The following is a 17,500-nucleotide window of genomic DNA, read 5'->3' on the forward strand; positions in this document are numbered from 1 at the left end:
CGGTACACGATCCGTTCTGCACATGCACAAAATGTTCGTGCGTGCGCTGTTGTACGAGGAATTAGGCCACTGCACGATCTGTTCCACGCTTCCGGTCGACAGCCAAGCTAACGTTAGTTTAGCTAACAGCTAATTCGGCTAACCGCTAGCTGAGACAGCATGTAATAACTTTAAAAGACCCTCAAAATAAAACTTGAAAATTAACGTTAACCTATATAACAGCTGTTACGTCAGTTCTACTTTACTTTACTTTGCTCATTTAAAATACAATAACTCAACACTTCTACGTCTTTATTGTTATTACTGTAAAGTCTTAATGTAGCTGTAGCCTGCTTCTCCCATTAAGTTTGACTTAACATTGTTTTAGACTGAATCTAGCTGTCAGCTAGCGGTTAGCCGAATTAGCTGTTAGCTAAACTAACTTTAGCTTCCCGGTAGGGCTGCCACCTCTTAGTAGATTAGTCGACTAATCGGTCGTTTTGGTCTTAGTCGACTAAGATTTCTTTAGTCGATTAGTCATTTTTTATGCTTATTCATGCTTAATTACTTATTTCCAAGAAACTTCTGAGCACATCTATGGTAAACACAAGATTTAAAGTGGTGCTTTTGCAGGATTAATTGTGGAGAAACTCAGTTTTACAGATGGTTAATTAACTACATTTATATTGTGCTTTTCTAGTCTTAACCACCTCTCAAAGAGCACAGCTCTGTCGATTAAATCAGCTAATCGATTAGTCGACAAAATCTAACTAAGAATTTCTTTAGTCGAGGACAGCCCTACTTCCCGGTGGAGGCTAGCGTGGAACAGATCGTGCAGGTTGTATCCTGGGTAAAACAGGATTATCTTGCGCATGCGCCGAACAGATCGTGCAGGCGGAACAGATTGTGTACCGACAAGCTCATATTGTACTACAATAGTTCTGTACTAGAATAGATCACTGAAACGTGTTTCTGAGAACATTTTAAGAGAGAAATTGGCCGTGATGCAGTTGCTGAATTAGGTCTTCATTTCAGATCAACATAAGGTAAGTTTAAAAGATTTTACTCAGAATTTGAGAGACTCTAGTCAGGCTCATCCTGCTCCTCATCTCCGGGTGAGACCCGACTGCCCCCCCCCTCCGACTGAACATGTCAGGTCGGCCAAAATGAAGGCCGACAGCCCCCCCCAGACTGATGACAGCACGGGACACAACGAACAGACTCGAGTCACCGATCTCGCCAGACTGTCGACTGACGATTATCGGCCCCGTGTGTCCCGGGCTTTAGTCACATTTAGTCATACTCACATCTTTTTTTAGTTAGTCAAGTTTGAGTCGACTAAAAGTCTCGTCATTTTAGTCTAGTTTTAGTCAAAAGAGAACTCAAGATATCTTAGTCAAGTTGAAAATATGTGTTGTTTTTCAGAAAGATCAAGAAGACATGAACCCACATCAGCGGGATCACAACTACTTCAAATGTGAGAAACACTCTTTGGGAATAAATGTACGTGTGTGTACTTTTTTTTTTTAAGTTTGGCTCATGACCCATCAGCTAACATGGAGGAGGGAGGGGTGTATGACCTGTACTGCAGCCAGCCACAAAGAGGCCATCCAGATGTTTTGGTTTCACTTGTAGAGTCTATGAATCAGCCCCAGGTCTGAACTCAGGAAGGATTTATAAGACCTGTCTCCCACTGAAAATGTGTGGTGCATTATATGAAGCGCAAAATACGGTAAATGGGAGACATCAAGTAGGAATGGGAAAGAATTCCACCTACAGTACGAAGCTTCGACAACGAGTGTCCTCAGCAGTGTTTCCCAAAAGACTAGAAGGCAATTTGTGGCGCGCGGGGGGAGTGAAATACTTATTTTTGTAACAATCAACTCAAAAACTGAGGAGGACACGCTGTTGGATGCTGTCCTCCTCTCCTCCTCTTTCTTCAATGCCTATTTAATCTCTCTCTCTCTCTCTCTCTCTCTCTCTCTCTCTCTCTCTCTCTCTCTCTCTCTCTCTCTCTCTCTCTCTCCCAGTGATACTGTCTTTCTGCTAGTTGAAGCCTGAAAATATTGTAAACAAATTAATAACATAACTAATTATATTGGTGGGACTATTCAGCTCTGTTTCAGACTGATGCCTCCGGTTCTATTATTTATAATAACTTTATTTGATTCACAGCTGCTATATATAGTGTTTTGACCTCGACAACCCAACTGCATTTTACCGCAATCGCTTGTTTGCTAAGAGTCTGGTCAGGACTCCAACGTTAACACACCGACGACATTGTGTTCAGCAGGCCTGGTGTGATGCTGCACCATACAGCCCAGCAGGCCCGGTGTGGTGCTCCACCATACAGCCCAGCAGGCCCGGTGTGGTGCTCCACCATACAGCCCAGTAGGCCCCGGTGTGATGCTGCACCATACAGCCCAGCAGGCCCGGTGTGATGCTCCACCATACAGCCCAGTAGGCCCCGGTGTGATGCTGCACCATACAGCCCAGCAGGCCCGGTGTGATGCTGCACCATACAGCCCAGCAGGCCCGGTGTGATGCTCCACCATACAGCCCAGCAGCCCGGTGTGATGCTGCACCATGCAGCCCAGCAGGCCCGGTGTGATGCTGCACCATACAGCCCAGCAGGCCCGGTGTGATGCTGCACCATACAGCCCAGCAGGCCCGGTGTGATGCTGCACCATACAGCCCAGCAGGCCCGGTGTGATGCTGCACCATACAGCCCAGCAGGCCCGGTGTGATGCTGCACCATACAGCCCAGCAGGCCTGGTGTGATGCTGTACCATACAGCCCAGCAGGCCCGGTGTGATGCTGCACCATACAGCCCAGCAGGCCTGGTGTGATGCTGCACCATACAGCCCAGCAGGCCCGGTGTGGTGCTCCACCATACAGCCCAGTAGGCCCCGGTGTGATGCTGCACCATACAGCCCAGCAGGCCGGTGTGATGCTGCACCATACAGCCCAGCAGACCGGTGTGATGCTCCACCATACAGCCCAGCAGGCCCGGTGTGATGCTCCACCATACAGCCCAGCAGGCCCGGTGTGATGCTGCACCATACAGCCCAGCAGGCCCGGTGTGATGCTGCACCATACAGGCAGACCCGGTGTGATGCTCCACCATACAGCCCAGCAGGCCCGGTGTGATGCTCCACCATACAGCCCAGCAGGCCCGGTGTGATGCTGCACCATACAGCCCAGCAGGCCGGTGTGATGCTGCACCATACAGCCCAGCAGGCCCGGTGTGATGCTGCACCATACAGCCCAGCAGGCCCGGTGTGATGCTGCACCATACAGCCCAGCAGGCCTGGTGTGATGCTGCACCATACAGCCCAGCAGGCCTGGTGTGATGCTCCACCATACAGCCCAGCAGGCCTGGTGTGATGCTGCACCATACAGCCCAGCAGGCCTGGTGTGATGCTGCACCATACAGCCCAGCAGGCCTGGTGTGATGCTCCACCATACAGCCCAGCAGGCCTGGTGTGATGCTGCACCATACAGCCCAGCAGGCCCGGTGTGATGCTGCACCATACAGCCCAGCAGGCCCGGTGTGATGCTGCACCATACAGCCCAGTAGGCCTGGTGTGATGCTGCACCATACAGCCCAGCAGGCCCGGTGTGATGCTGCACCATACAGCCCAGTAGGCCTGGTGTGATGCTGCACCATACAGCCCAGTAGGCCCGGTGTGATGCTGCACCATACAGCCCAGTAGGCCTGGTGTGATGCTGCACCATACAGCCCAGTAGGCCCGGTGTGATGCTGCACCATACAGCCCAGTAGGCCTGGTGTGATGCATGATAGTGGAGGAGACGCTGCACATGATTATGGCAGAGCTTTCTCCCCACCCAATTAGGCAAATAAAGTAATGATTAAAAAAATACAAATGCTTGATCAAGGGCCCGGCGCGAGGATAGTGGCGGGAAATATTGGCCCAGTTTGGGCTCGGGGCGGTGAATCTAAACTCTAGTCCCAAGTCAAGAGTCCAAGTAAAGTCCAACAAGTTGCGATGCACCGATGTGACAATTGTGGCCGATACCGATAACCGATATTAATATTGCTGTTATGGCCGATACTGATATTTACCGATGTCGATATCTCTGTATAGAAAACACATTTTTATGATAATCAAATAAAGAACTATTTTCCAAAACGCTTTTTTTTTTTTTTTACTTTTGTGATTTATTTTCCGAAATGACTGATATTGGGCACCTTTACCTGTGTGCAAACTATGACTGTCATCAGATTTTCAGAAGAAACAATTAATATTTATATAATTATATATAATTTGACATCGAACAGATACCGATGCGTTAAAAAAATGACCATATCGGCGGCCGATATATCGAGCACCACTACCAACAAGTCTCAAGTAAAAATGAACAAGTCCCATGTCGAGTTTAGGTTTTGATCTCTAATGAGCTAAAACTAAACAATGTGTAAAAACCAGCAGAAAGAAATGACCTACTTTCCCGGCTCTAAACTAGACTACATGAAACGGGACTGTGTGGCAGTTATTTCAGCAAAGAAACATGTTTCGGAGGGATTATTTCTCCCCTCGGGGTGTCAGGTGACTGACAGGAGGCAGAGCGGAGCTCTGAAAACACTTATCTCCGCACAATGAGGGAAGGATCAAACAGACTCTTTACTGTGGGGGATTACCTCACCCTATGGACGATAGTTTTCGTATTAAGCAGGTGGCTTCTTCTATTTCCTGAAGTAAACAAGCACTCTCTAGCTTAACCGCCAATGTACAAACCTCAAGGCTATCCTGTACCGTCTTTGTTTTTGACTTGTGTGATAATATAACTTTACAGACAGCTTCATTGTTGCAGTGTTCATTTCAGTGCTGCTGAAAACCTGTTTGTTGTTATTCTTACCTTTCTTCACCTTCTTCTGCAGTTTGATAGTGTCTGACGATTTCTTCTTGATGTCTGCTCTGGCCTTCTTGTACTCTGAACAGCAAGAACAAGCCGGCAGTGAGAGAGAGTTTGTGTCAGTGCATGTCTGTGTTTGTGTGTGTGTGTGTGTGTGTGTGTGTTAGCATATTAGCATACCTTTAGCATGGTCTTTGTCCAGCTGACTGGCCACTTTTTTCCACTCCTCCATCTTCAACTCCAGCGGAGTGACAAGACCTTCTGAGAGAGCTCTGAAAGAAAAAAGCATTTAAAGTCTCAATTGTTTGAGATCGGCTCGCATTTGCACTAAATGTGTGTACAACTACAGCACAAGTGTACAGGACATTAACGTTAAAGCAGGGAGCTGAGGAGCTCAGCAAATTAGCAGTTTAGATAGTTGGAATAAACTGGGGCCTTCTTGAAAACAATGTGCACTCGTAGACTTAAACCTACAATAACTGAATGTTTTCATATTGTCGTTCGACATTGTTATTACAAAAATAGTAACTATAGGCGCGTACATGTTAAGTTGTGTGATGGAGTTAAATAATGATAAAAACTGTGAGAATTAAGACCAGGTGGTAACAAAAAAAAACTTTATTATTCTTGAATGGATGAACATTATTTAAGCGGAGAGCTATACTGTGTGTGTGTGCGTCTCATCTGACTGACAGCTTCTCTAATGACAGCAAACAGTAATGACACAAATCCTGCACACACACACGCACGCCACGCACACACACACACACACACACACACACACACACACAGTGGAATATGTCAGTTGACAGTAATTATAATCTAGAGTCTATAACCAAATGTGTCATCACATCATTCATCGTTTCACCTTCTCCATACCCAGTGTGCGTGCGTGTGTGTGTGTGTGTGTGTGTGTGTGTGTGTGTGTGTGTGTGTGTGTGTGTGTGTGTGTGTGTGTGTGTGTCTTACGTGGTGAACAGTTTGAGCTTGGACTCGATGCTGCGGTGTCTCATACACATCCTGGTTAGCGCTGAGCCAATCTCCTTGGTGGCACCTGAAAAAAAACAAAAACAAATAGCGTTTCAAAATATAGCTAAAAATGTGCATCATACATACAAATGAAGACATAGCAGGACATGTTGTAGCATTTAGCGCTTGTTTTATTTCCAGCAGTGCACTTACGGCATATTAATGCAACATAAAAGCTCCAAATTAATAACTGAATGAATGAATATAACTAAATGTCATAATAGGTCAGAGGGAGGGCTGGACAATATTCCCAATAAATCGGATTTCCCTCGATAGCAATACATATTACAATACTTTTTAATCCTTTCTCATGCGACTTACTGTGTAATTACAGTACGACTAGTTAAAGACACTGGGCTTCTGGCTGATCATTGGCTGTTGTAGCTACAGTATTGTCACTTTCACGACATTTATTTAAAATTGTAATATGAGTGAATTTAGGCCTGTCAGATAGTCACTGAGTCAGTAATTCATAAAATTAAATGTTGACAGAGAGAGAAGGAAAAGAGCTTCATCACTTCCCCACACACACACCTTTCATAATGGTTTCTTTGTGGCACCCAGTCTGTATGTTGACAGAACACACACACGCAAAGAGACAGACACACACACACACACACACACACAGACACACACACACAGACACACACAGACACACACAGAAAAAAGAGGTGCTGCTTTTCTCTGTTTTATGTCATGGTTACATGATTATTTGGGGGTTTTGGACTGTGGGCTGCACATAACAAGCAATCTGAAGTCGTCAGCATCGGCACTAGGAAATTGTGTGAACTGTGTGAGTTCCTGGCGTCACGCTACATGTCATTTGAATATCTAAATCTGAGAGCAGTGCTGGAGGAAGGAAGCATAGCTACAACACAGTTGCATAAGAAAAGGAAAAAAAAAGAGCGAGAACAATCACGGTGAAAAGATCAGCTGTGTGGGTGTGTTCATTCAAACAGCTCCAGCACTAACAGGAAGTAAGGCCAGAGTCAAACCTGGACTGTACACACTTGACACTCGTTTAAAGGTCCCATGAAATGGTGCTTTTATATAGGCCTTAGTGGTCCCCTAATAATGTATCTGAAGTCTCTTTTAGATAGACCTTAGTGGTCCCCTAATGCTGTATCTGAAGTCTCTTTTATATAGACCTTAGTGGTCCCCTAATACTGTATCTGAAGTCTCTTTTAGATAGACCTTAGTGGTCCCCTAATACTGTATCTGAAGTCTCTTTTAGATAGACCTTAGTGGTCCCCTAATGCTGTATCTGAAGTCTCTTTTATATAGACCTTAGTGGTCCCCTAATACTGTATCTGAAGTCTCTTTTATATAGACCTTAGTGGTCCTCTAATACTGTATCTGAAGTCTCTTTTATATAGACCTTAGTGGTCCCCTAATACTGTATCTGAAGTCTCTTTTATATAGACCTTAGTGGTCCTCTAATACTGTATCTGAAGTCTCTTTTATATAGACCTTAGTGGTCCCCTAATACTGTATCTGAAGTCTCTTTTATATAGACCTTAGTGGTCCTCTAATACTGTATCTGAAGTATCTTTTATATAGACCTTAGTGGTCCCCTAATACTGTATCTGAAGTCTCTTTTATATAGACCTTAGTGGTCCTCTAATACTGTATCTGAAGTATCTTTTATATAGACCTTAGTGGTCCCCTAATACTGTATCTGAAGTCTCTTTTATATAGACCTTAGTGGTCCTCTAATACTGTATCTGAAGTCTCTTTTATATAGACCTTAGTGGTCCCCTAATACTGTATCTGAAGTCTCTTTTTATATAGGTCTTAGTGGTCCTTGGTGCAGAATTACAGCCACTACTTCCTTTGTTTCTTATTCATCCATCTCCTCTATCTGTCCTTATGCCTCTCTCTCCATCTGTCCCCTCTCCTCCTCCTCCTTTCTGCTCAAAACTAAAAAATATTATCGGCCTCACATACACGAAACGTGGCAGAGTGCTAGTACACGCACATATAAACTCAGGTATGAGCAGTGGGTTAAACGTGAAGGGTGTGGCGAGGTGCGTTTGCTTTATTTGCCTTTCCCTCCCTGTTGCAGCTCGGAGCTCAGTGAACATTAAAATCTAAAACCGCAGCTTTTGACTCCGACATTATCTTAATGCAGCTAAAGGAGATGTTTCAAAACTCTGTCATGCAATGTTCTGTGTCTGTGTCTGTGTGTGTGTGTGTGTCTGCATGTCTGTGTGTGTGTGTCTGTGAGTGTGTGTGAGTGTGGGTGTGTTTGTGTGTGTGTGCGTGTCTGTGTGTGCGTGCGTGTGTGTGTGTGTGTGTCTGTGAGTGTCTGCATGTCTGTGTGTGTGTGTGTGTCTGTGAGTGTGTGTGTGAGTGTGGGTGTGTTTGTGTGTGTGCGTGTCTGTGTGTGTGTGTGTGTGTGCGTGTCTGTCTGTGTGCGTGTGTCTGCCTGTATGTGTGTGTGTCTGTGTCTGTGTGTGTGTGTCTGTGCGTGTCTGTGTGTGTGCATGTCTGTGTGTGTGTGTGTGTGTCTGTGTGTGTGTGCGTGCATGTCTGTATGTGTGTGCGTGCGTGCGTGTCTGTGTGTGTGTGTGTGTGCGTGCCAGTGAGTGTGTGTCTGCCTGTATGTGTGTGTGTCTGTGTCTGTGTGTGTGTGTGTGTGTGTGTGTGTGCGTGCATGTCTGTGTGTGTCTGTGTGTGTGTCTGCCTGTATGTGTGTATGTCTGTGTGTGTGCATGTCTGTGTGTGTCTGTGTGTGTGTATGTCTGTGTGTGCGTGTGTGTGTGTGTGTGTGTGTCTGCCTGTATGTGTGTGTGTGTGTGTGTGTGTGTGTGTGTGTGTGTGTGTGTGTGTGTGTCTGCCTGTGTGTGTGTGTGTGTGTGTGTGTGTGTGTGTGTGTGTGTGTCTGTGTGTGTCTGTCTGTTCAATCCTGTCTGGATAACAACGCTTTGCTTTTATTTAATTAAAATAAAAGACATTATTTCAGTTTCAGGTCAAACTGAAAGAGAGCACGAATAAAATGTTGTTAAAATGATTCCACTATCATTCTGAATTTAATACAGGCTTTGGGTTAGGATCTGAATATAGCATTTTCCGATAAAGACACGTGGAATGCGCCGGCATTATTCGGGTTTTAGAAGCATTCTTTGGACATGTATACAGCACATTCGAAATATGCGTCTCACTCGGGGGTTTTACCGCAGTTTGCAACAGTGTACCGGCCTCTTGCCTGCTTACAGGCAGCTCTGTGTGTTGCTATGGTTGTTGTACGCAAACTAGAGGGTGACACGGGAATCAATCCCATCCCGAACCCACGAAAACACTCCCGTCATATCCCTATCACGTGCATTACATGCAGGTCTAGGTAACATACATTACCTGCAGGTCTAGGTAACATGTATTACCTACAGGTCTAGGTAACATGCATTACCTGCAGGTCTAGGTAACATGTATTACCTACAGGTCTAGGTAACATGCATTACCTGCAGGTCTAGGTAACATGTAATACCTGCAGGTCTAGGTAACATGTATTACCTGCAGGTCTAGGTAACATGTATTACCTGCAGGTCTAGGTAACATGTATTACCTACAGGTCTAGGTAACATGTATTACCGACAGGTCTAGGTAACATGTATTACCTGCAGGTCTAGGTAACATACATTACCTACAGGTCTAGGTAACATGTATTACCTGCAGGTCTAGGTAACATACATTACCTACAGGTCTAGGTAACATACATTACCTACAGGTCTAGGTAACATGCATTACCTGCAGGTCTAGGTAACATGTATTACCTACAGGTCTAGGTAACATGTATTACCTGCAGGTCTAGGTAACATGTATTACCTGCAGGTCTAGGTAACATGTATTACCTGCAGGTCTAGGTAACATGTATTACCTACAGGTCTAGGTAACATGCATTACCTGCAGGTCTAGGTAACATGCATTACCTGCAGGTCTAGGTAACATGTAATACCTGCAGGTCTAGGTAACATGTATTACCTGCAGGTCTAGGTAACATGTATTACCTGCAGGTCTAGGTAACATGTATTACCTACAGGTCTAGGTAACATGTATTACCTATGTATTACCGACAGGTCTAGGTAACATGTATTACCTGCAGGTCTAGGTAACATACATTACCTACAGGTCTAGGTAACATGTATTACCTGCAGGTCTAGGTAACATACATTACCTACAGGTCTAGGTAACATACATTACCTACAGGTCTAGGTAACATGCATTACCTGCAGGTCTAGGTAACATGTATTACCTACAGGTCTAGGTAACATGTATTACCTGCAGGTCTAGGTAACATGTATTACCTGCAGGTCTAGGTAACATGTATTACCTGCAGGTCTAGGTAACATGTATTACCTGCAGGTCTAGGTAACATACATTACCTACAGGTCTAGGTAACATACATTACCTACAGGTCTAGGTAACATGTATTACCTGCAGGTCTAGGTAACATACATTACCTGCAGGTCTAGGTAACATACATTACCTACAGGTCTAGGTAACATACATTACCTGCAGGTCTAGGTAACATACATTACCTGCAGGTCTAGGTAACATACATTACCTGCAGGTCTAGGTAACATACATTACCTGCAGGTCTAGGTAACATACATTACCTGCAGGTCTAGGTAACATACATTACCTGCAGGTCTAGGTAACATACATTACCTGCAGGTCTAGGTAACATACATTACCTGCAGGTCTAGGTAACATACATTACCTGCAGGTCTAGGTAACATACATTACCTGTAGGTCTAGGTAACATACATTACCTGTAGGTCTAGGTAACATACATTACCTACAGGTCTAGGTAACATACATTACCTACAGGTCTAGGTAACATACATTACCTACAGGTCTAGGTAACATACATTACCTACAGGTCTAGGTAACATGTATTACCTGCAGGTCTAGGTAACATGTATTACCTGCAGGTCTAGGTAACATACATTACCTACAGGTCTAGGTAACATACATTACCTACAGGTCTAGGTAACATGTATTACCTGCAGGTCTAGGTAACATACATTACCTGCAGGTCTAGGTAACATACATTACCTACAGGTCTAGGTAACATACATTACCTGCAGGTCTAGGTAACATACATTACCTGCAGGTCTAGGTAACATACATTACCTGCAGGTCTAGGTAACATACATTACCTGCAGGTCTAGGTAACATACATTACCTGCAGGTCTAGGTAACATACATTACCTACAGGTCTAGGTAACATGTATTACCTGCAGGTCTAGGTAACATACATTACCTGCAGGTCTAGGTAACATACATTACCTGCAGGTCTAGGTAACATACATTACCTGCAGGTCTAGGTAACATACATTACCTACAGGTCTAGGTAACATGTATTACCTACAGGTGTAGGTAACATACATTACCTACAGGTCTAGGTAACATGTATTACCTGCAGGTCTAAGTAACATGTATTACCTGCAGGTCTAGGTAACATACATTACCTACAGGTCTAGGTAACATGTATTACCTGCAGGTCTAAGTAACATGTATTACCTGCAGGTCTAGGTAACATGTATTACCTGCAGGTCTAGGTAACATACATTACCTACAGGTCTAGGTAACATACATTACCTACAGGTGTAGGTAACATACATTACCTACAGGTCTAGGTAACATGTATTACCTACAGGTCTAGGTAACATGTATTACCTACAGGTCTAGGTAACATGTATTACCTACAGGTCTAGGTAACATGTATTACCTGCAGGTCTAGGTAACATGTATTACCTGCAGGTCTAGGTAACATGTATTACCTACAGGTCTAGGTAACATGTATTACCTGCAGGTCTAGGTAACATGTATTACCTGCAGGTCTAGGTAACATGTATTACCTGCAGGTCTAGGTAACTTACATTACCTGCAGGCCTAGGCCATTTCATTACATAATTCCTAACGGAGATCTTCTCAGACTCAAAACACACATTTCTCGATTTAGGATAGGTTAGAAGAATCGCTGCCTTCCGCATACGGAGTAGCCTAGGAATGCCTCGCAATCTTTGGGCGTACTCACCGCATTGCAGCGTCATTTTCTCATTTAATTTCCAGCACACCTCTGCTACCGTTGATTTCTATGCTCTATTCCGTCCTTATCACATTACCAACTGTGAAATTGACTCCCGTACCGCGGGAATACCGTAGAGATGCATGCCCCAAAAAAAGAAGAGAAGGAGAAACACAGCTACTTTCAAACATTATGAAAGACTTGGATATCAACAGGTTTTTGGATATGCACAAACATCGCAACGCTGACGTTTTCAAGAAGGTGGTTGAAGGAATAAAAGGAGGCTGTGATGAGATCTTTGCCCGGACCCCAACAGGACCCGAGGGGTTCGGTCGGCTCGGGCTTGCACTCTGGGTTGCGCGGTAAATGAGTGGTCAGGTGATGCGTTTCGATTAGCGTGAAAGGGGATGCTGAGGAGGTAAAACCGAGGCTGGCCTCTGGAGGACTTCTTTTATTTCTTTGTTCCAACTTCCAAGTGGCCGATAGCCTCCGTTAGACAACGAATAATTATGTTAAAAAATGTTTTAATGACTCATTCTTGACAAAAGAGCTGTGTGTGTGTGTGTGTGTGTGTGTGTGTGTGTGTGTGTGTGTGTGTGTGTGTGTGTGTGTGTGTGTGTGTGTGTGTGTGTGTGTGTGTGTCTGTGTGTCTGTGTGTCTGTGTGTCTGTGTGTGTGTGTGTGTGTACACAACGGGTTCGGGCAATGTCAATCAAAATTTACTTGTCTGGCTCGGGCCGAACTTTTAACGCCCGATTACAGCTCTAGTTGTGATCGTACGGAAAAATAAACAGGAAAAGTAGTTAAATATTAATTTCCATTAGTCATGGAAACAGCCGAGTTGGAAAATTGTCTTTTTCGGAGTAAGGATAAAAAACCTAAATATTATGTGACTGTAAATGTAGCCAGTGAGGGCAATCGGTTTACTAATCGGCTTTCGTTTTCTTTTACAAATAACTTTCAGTGGTGTCAACACATTCCCCGCGTGGTGTAACTGTCACTAAAACTTTTACCATCAATAAAACTACAACTACGAACTGAAACTGCAGCTTTATTCACACGCAATGCTATTTCAAAATCTGTAGTATCACAGTATACTGCCCGGCCCGGTTTAACAGCGTAAATATTCATTTAGCAACACATAATTACAACACGTGTGACAGAGCCTGTGTGTGTGTGTGTGTGTGTGTGTGTGTGTTTGGGTGTGTGTGTGTGGTAGCCAGGTGCTAAACTGTGTAGGCGTTTGTTGCTTTTGTGTTCAGACATGTCTAATGGATCTCAGAATCGACTAAAGGGGGGAAAAAATGCAACCTGACGAGATCAGACAGACTCGGTGTGCGAGTGAGTTTGTTTGTGATGCTCCCTTTTTGTTTCTTTCTGGTTTTAATGCACCGTTTATTCACGGCTCGGAAGACGCTGCATCAATTACACGTTTGAGTTCATCGGTACAGAATGAAAGAGACGTGTGACATTTGATTAAGCGAGCTCCGAGTGTGTGTGCAGAGTCTCCTGTAAGTACACTTCACGGTCAAAAGTATGCGGACGTCTGAACGTGACACCCACATGTCAGTCTGATCTGAAGTGGTGAATGTATGACACGCAAATTCGTGTGCCATTATTGACGTGTTATCAAGACACATACTGGCTTTTTAACGTGTTTATCAACGCTGTTTGGCCTCCATTGACTTACATTACCTTGCGAATGCTTGTGAATTGACTAGAGGTAGACGATTAATCGGCACCGATAGTTGATTGGTGTCAACTATCGGTGCCACCAATCCTCTAGAGGGTCTTTCTAGCCTTTACATCACGCATTACCGACAGTTTAACTGTTTTTATTTGTTATTTATTACTTTTTGTTTCAGTTTGAATGAATGTCTGTCTTTTATTGACTTCAATATTTATATTTATTTCATTTAGCATGTTTTCATGGTTCAATACAGTTTATTTTTATAATAAAGTTCAGCACTGTTGTACTTGGAGTGTCATGTTTTGGTTTTATCCAGTATCAATTCTAAATACTATCGGTCGATTAATCGGTTATCGGCAAATAGGGCCCAACCTAGCTATCGGTATAATTCACTATCGATCGACCTCTAGAATTGAGGCCGTAGCGAGTAGTATGAAAGGGTAAAAGTTTCCTAAATCCAACCATAGCTTTCTTCTCGCGAAAACACGGCAAGTGGGGTGTATGTTTACGTCCGCTGTATGCAGTGTAGACACGTGGATAGCTCAAAATGCGTACAGATAACAAAGTGGTTATGTATGTTTATATAAAGTAATGATATCCCGTTGCACATGTAGCGTTCAATATTAGCACCATCTACTAGCGAAATGCTCATAAAATACGCAAGTGGCTGATAGATTTGCTTCACTCACCAGCCAAAAAATCCCAATGTTAATCCAATGAGTGGTTGTTAGATTTAAACATTCACTTTTGGCTGGTGAACGGAAAAGTTCGTTTTTTAACCCCGCCCACATGTGATTGGCCAACATTGAGGGACAGTAAGCAAACAAAACTCTGTTTAAATTGAGTGTTTCTCGACAAAATATTCCTTGAAAAACAACATATGGGTTGTACAACTTCATTTCCTTAATCAATAATTCAATAAAACCTTTGCAAAGCAGACCACCATGCAGTCTGCTAGTAGATGAGTGGACAAGAGTCAAATTAAGTCTTTAAGGGATGTAAAACTGCAAACGCTGATTAGCTCTTACAACGGGCCTGATTGGTAGCGCACTGCAATGAGTCGATGGCGCTAATGTCGGTTTACTCCACATTTTCATTGTGATATTTTGTGATGTGATGTCAGGTAAATGCAGTAGTAATGTCTTCCTCTGATGCTACTGTAGAAGTAGCCTACACTGTAAGTCAGTAGTAAGCCATACAGTGGAGGTGCATATTAAGTAGTTTGGGCTCCTTCTTTAAGTACTTTTGGGGTAAAATTTGGTTCTGAAGAATTCTACAAGCAGCAACAACACAAGCCAAGCAATCGGCCCGTTCCAAACATTTTCAACGGGCACTGCACTAGTATATTTAAAATGACCACGGTGGGATTTTTGAGAGGATCTGTACCCGACAAAAACTTAACTCTGCAGAATGTGTTTTGTAGGCTGGGACAACTCTGCAGCACCGCAACACTTAATTCAGAATGGTATTTTGACACATATTTTGCCTTTAAGAAATATTCTGCCTTCTGCGATTTGGATAACACACTAGTCCACATTGGGTTTTCAATAAAATTGCAATTAATTGTGAAGCTCTAGCTACTCGTGGTCAAACACTCCACATGGTACCTTTAATCTGCTGTCATAACAGCCACCACTCTTATCAGAAGACTTTGCACCATGTTTTGAAACCTGCCTTCAGGGATTTGCTCCCTTTTAGACACAAGGGGATAAGTGACGTCCAACCATGGATGTATAATAAGAACCGGATATGGTGTTCATTGCTATGAGAGTTGCTTAGTGGCGCATGGAGCCATCATGGAGCCAAAAATTACCCAGCTGATCAACAGTAATTCTGCATTGTGCGTACGGTTGCAAAGGGGCTGAAATTTTCCGATAAATTATTAACGGGAATAAACAGGATTTAATGAGAATAAACTGGATATTTTTAATATTGCTTTCCATGGAAAGTTTAGCTGGGTAATTTTGGAAACATACCAATTTGGAAACTTTCATGGGAATTAATGGAAATTATGGGAATCTTGATGGGATGTACAGTACAGGCCAAAAGTTTGGACACACCTTCTCATTCAATGCGTTTCCTTTTTATTTTCATGACTATTTACATTGTAGATTCTCACTGAAGGCATCAAAACTATGAATGAACACATATGGAATTATGTACTTAACAAAAAAGTGTGAAATAACTGAAAACATGTCTTATATTTTAGATTCTTCAAAGTAGCCTCCCTTTGCTTGCAAACCCTTGGTGTTCTCTCAATGAGCTTCATGAGGTAGTCACCTGAAATGGTTTTACCTTCACAAGTGTGCTTTGTCAGGGTTAATTAGTGGAATTATTTCCCTTATTAATAAAAAAGCAAAGGGTGGCTACTTTGAAGAATCTAAAATATAAGACATGTTTTCAGTTATTTCACACTTTTTTGTTAAGTACATAATTCCATATGTGTTCATTCATAGTTTTGATGCCTTCAGTGAGAATCTACAATGTAAATAGTCATGAAAATAAAGAAACACATTGAATGAGAAGGTGTGTCCAAACTTTTGGCCTCTACTGTAGTCCTTGGGCTCAAATGCAGTACTGTCTTCAATCTGTCTTCAATCAGCTGCTAAATGTTGTGTTCTAGAAATGATCTTTGCAGTAGGCTAAGTAGTGGCCCAAACCATTGACCTTTAGCTTAACATATGAAGGTAGCTAGCATGCTGCTTTTGATTGACTATGGTTATGGTTATATGCGTGCTAAACAGGGCTCAATCCAAGGGGCGGCGTAAATAGCTGTCTGTCAAATTCCCTCTTCATGCGATAGGATAGCGCTACAACCAACCAGAGCAACAAAGAAGGTAGCGAAGCTAGTTGATAGATTAAACTTTAAACTCCGAACACAGCTTCCTTTTTTAAAGTGCCCATATTCTGCTCATTTTCAGGTTCATAACTGTATTTTAAGGTTGTACCAGAATAGGTTTACATGGTTTAATTTTCAAAAAACACCATATTGTTGTTGTACTGCACAGCTCTCTCTCGCTGCTGCAGATCCTCTTTTCACCAGGTCTCTGTTTTAGCTACAGAGTGAGACCTCTTTTCATCTTCTTCTTCTGTACTATCTTTGATTGCAGCTGCACATGCTCAGTAGCTCAGATGTAGATCATGTCAGCTAGCTAACTCTAGAGACAGTAAAAGAAAGGCTGTTTCTCCAACTTCAGTCAGTTCCAAGGCAGGATCAGCTGGGAGACTTCTTCTAAACCAGGGAGCACATGGAAGTAGTTCTTTTGGAGATTATGGTGAACTTGTGTGTGTTGTAGCGGTGCTCTGCTATTGAGAACGACGTAGCATGCTAGCGCTAACGCTACGAGCTAACGGTTGTGGTTAGCCAGCTCATTTCGGACTGTGACGTCACAGTCCGAGGCAAAGTCAAAGTTTGTATGTGTGTGGAAGCACCAGAGACACAAAATAACTCCCCAAATCACCAGAAAAAGTGATTTTTTCATAATATGGGTACTTTAAGAATGACTTCAGTGCCGTTCTTTGTTATTTTCTCAAAGAGAAGCTGAACTCCAAGTCTTCCAGAGTCGCAGCCAATTCCAAAGACCGCTGTTCACCAGCAGCAGCAGCCATAAGCCCCGCCCACTGACTCTATACACGATGTGATTGGCCCGACTAGAGTTTGATTTTTCCAGCTCAAAAGTCAACGGAGAGAAGCCAGTCTGACCCTGGCTGCAAATTACATTTGCTGCCGCTAGGGTGCGTCTAGATTTATAGGCTAATGTTGTATATATTTGCTATATTTAGCAATCAGTACAAAGAAGAAAGTGGTTTCTGATTGGCTTTGTTCCATGTTGTTTCCATACTTGTGTGAATGAATGATTCAACAAAAAAAAATCCATCATAAACTCCTCT

General features: G+C 43.3%; 1 protein-coding gene across 2 annotated transcripts in view; it reads right to left on the minus strand.

Annotated features, from left to right (window-relative positions):
* mtss1 (MTSS I-BAR domain containing 1) overlaps positions 1 to 17,500 on the minus strand; it is a 139,023-nt gene that overhangs the window by 61,554 nt on the left and 59,969 nt on the right. For both annotated transcript variants that reach the window (XM_028576720.1, XM_028576719.1), the window contains exons 4-6: positions 5,827 to 5,911; positions 5,038 to 5,129; positions 4,861 to 4,935 (exon numbers count right to left, since the gene is read on the minus strand). In XM_028576720.1, the coding sequence (XP_028432521.1) occupies positions 4,861 to 4,935; positions 5,038 to 5,129; positions 5,827 to 5,911 (252 nt within the window). The remainder of the gene's footprint in view (positions 1 to 4,860; positions 4,936 to 5,037; positions 5,130 to 5,826; positions 5,912 to 17,500) is intronic.

Source organism: Perca flavescens, chromosome 4, assembly GCF_004354835.1.
Source record: "Perca flavescens isolate YP-PL-M2 chromosome 4, PFLA_1.0, whole genome shotgun sequence".
Lineage (NCBI taxonomy): Eukaryota > Metazoa > Chordata > Actinopteri > Perciformes > Percidae > Perca > Perca flavescens.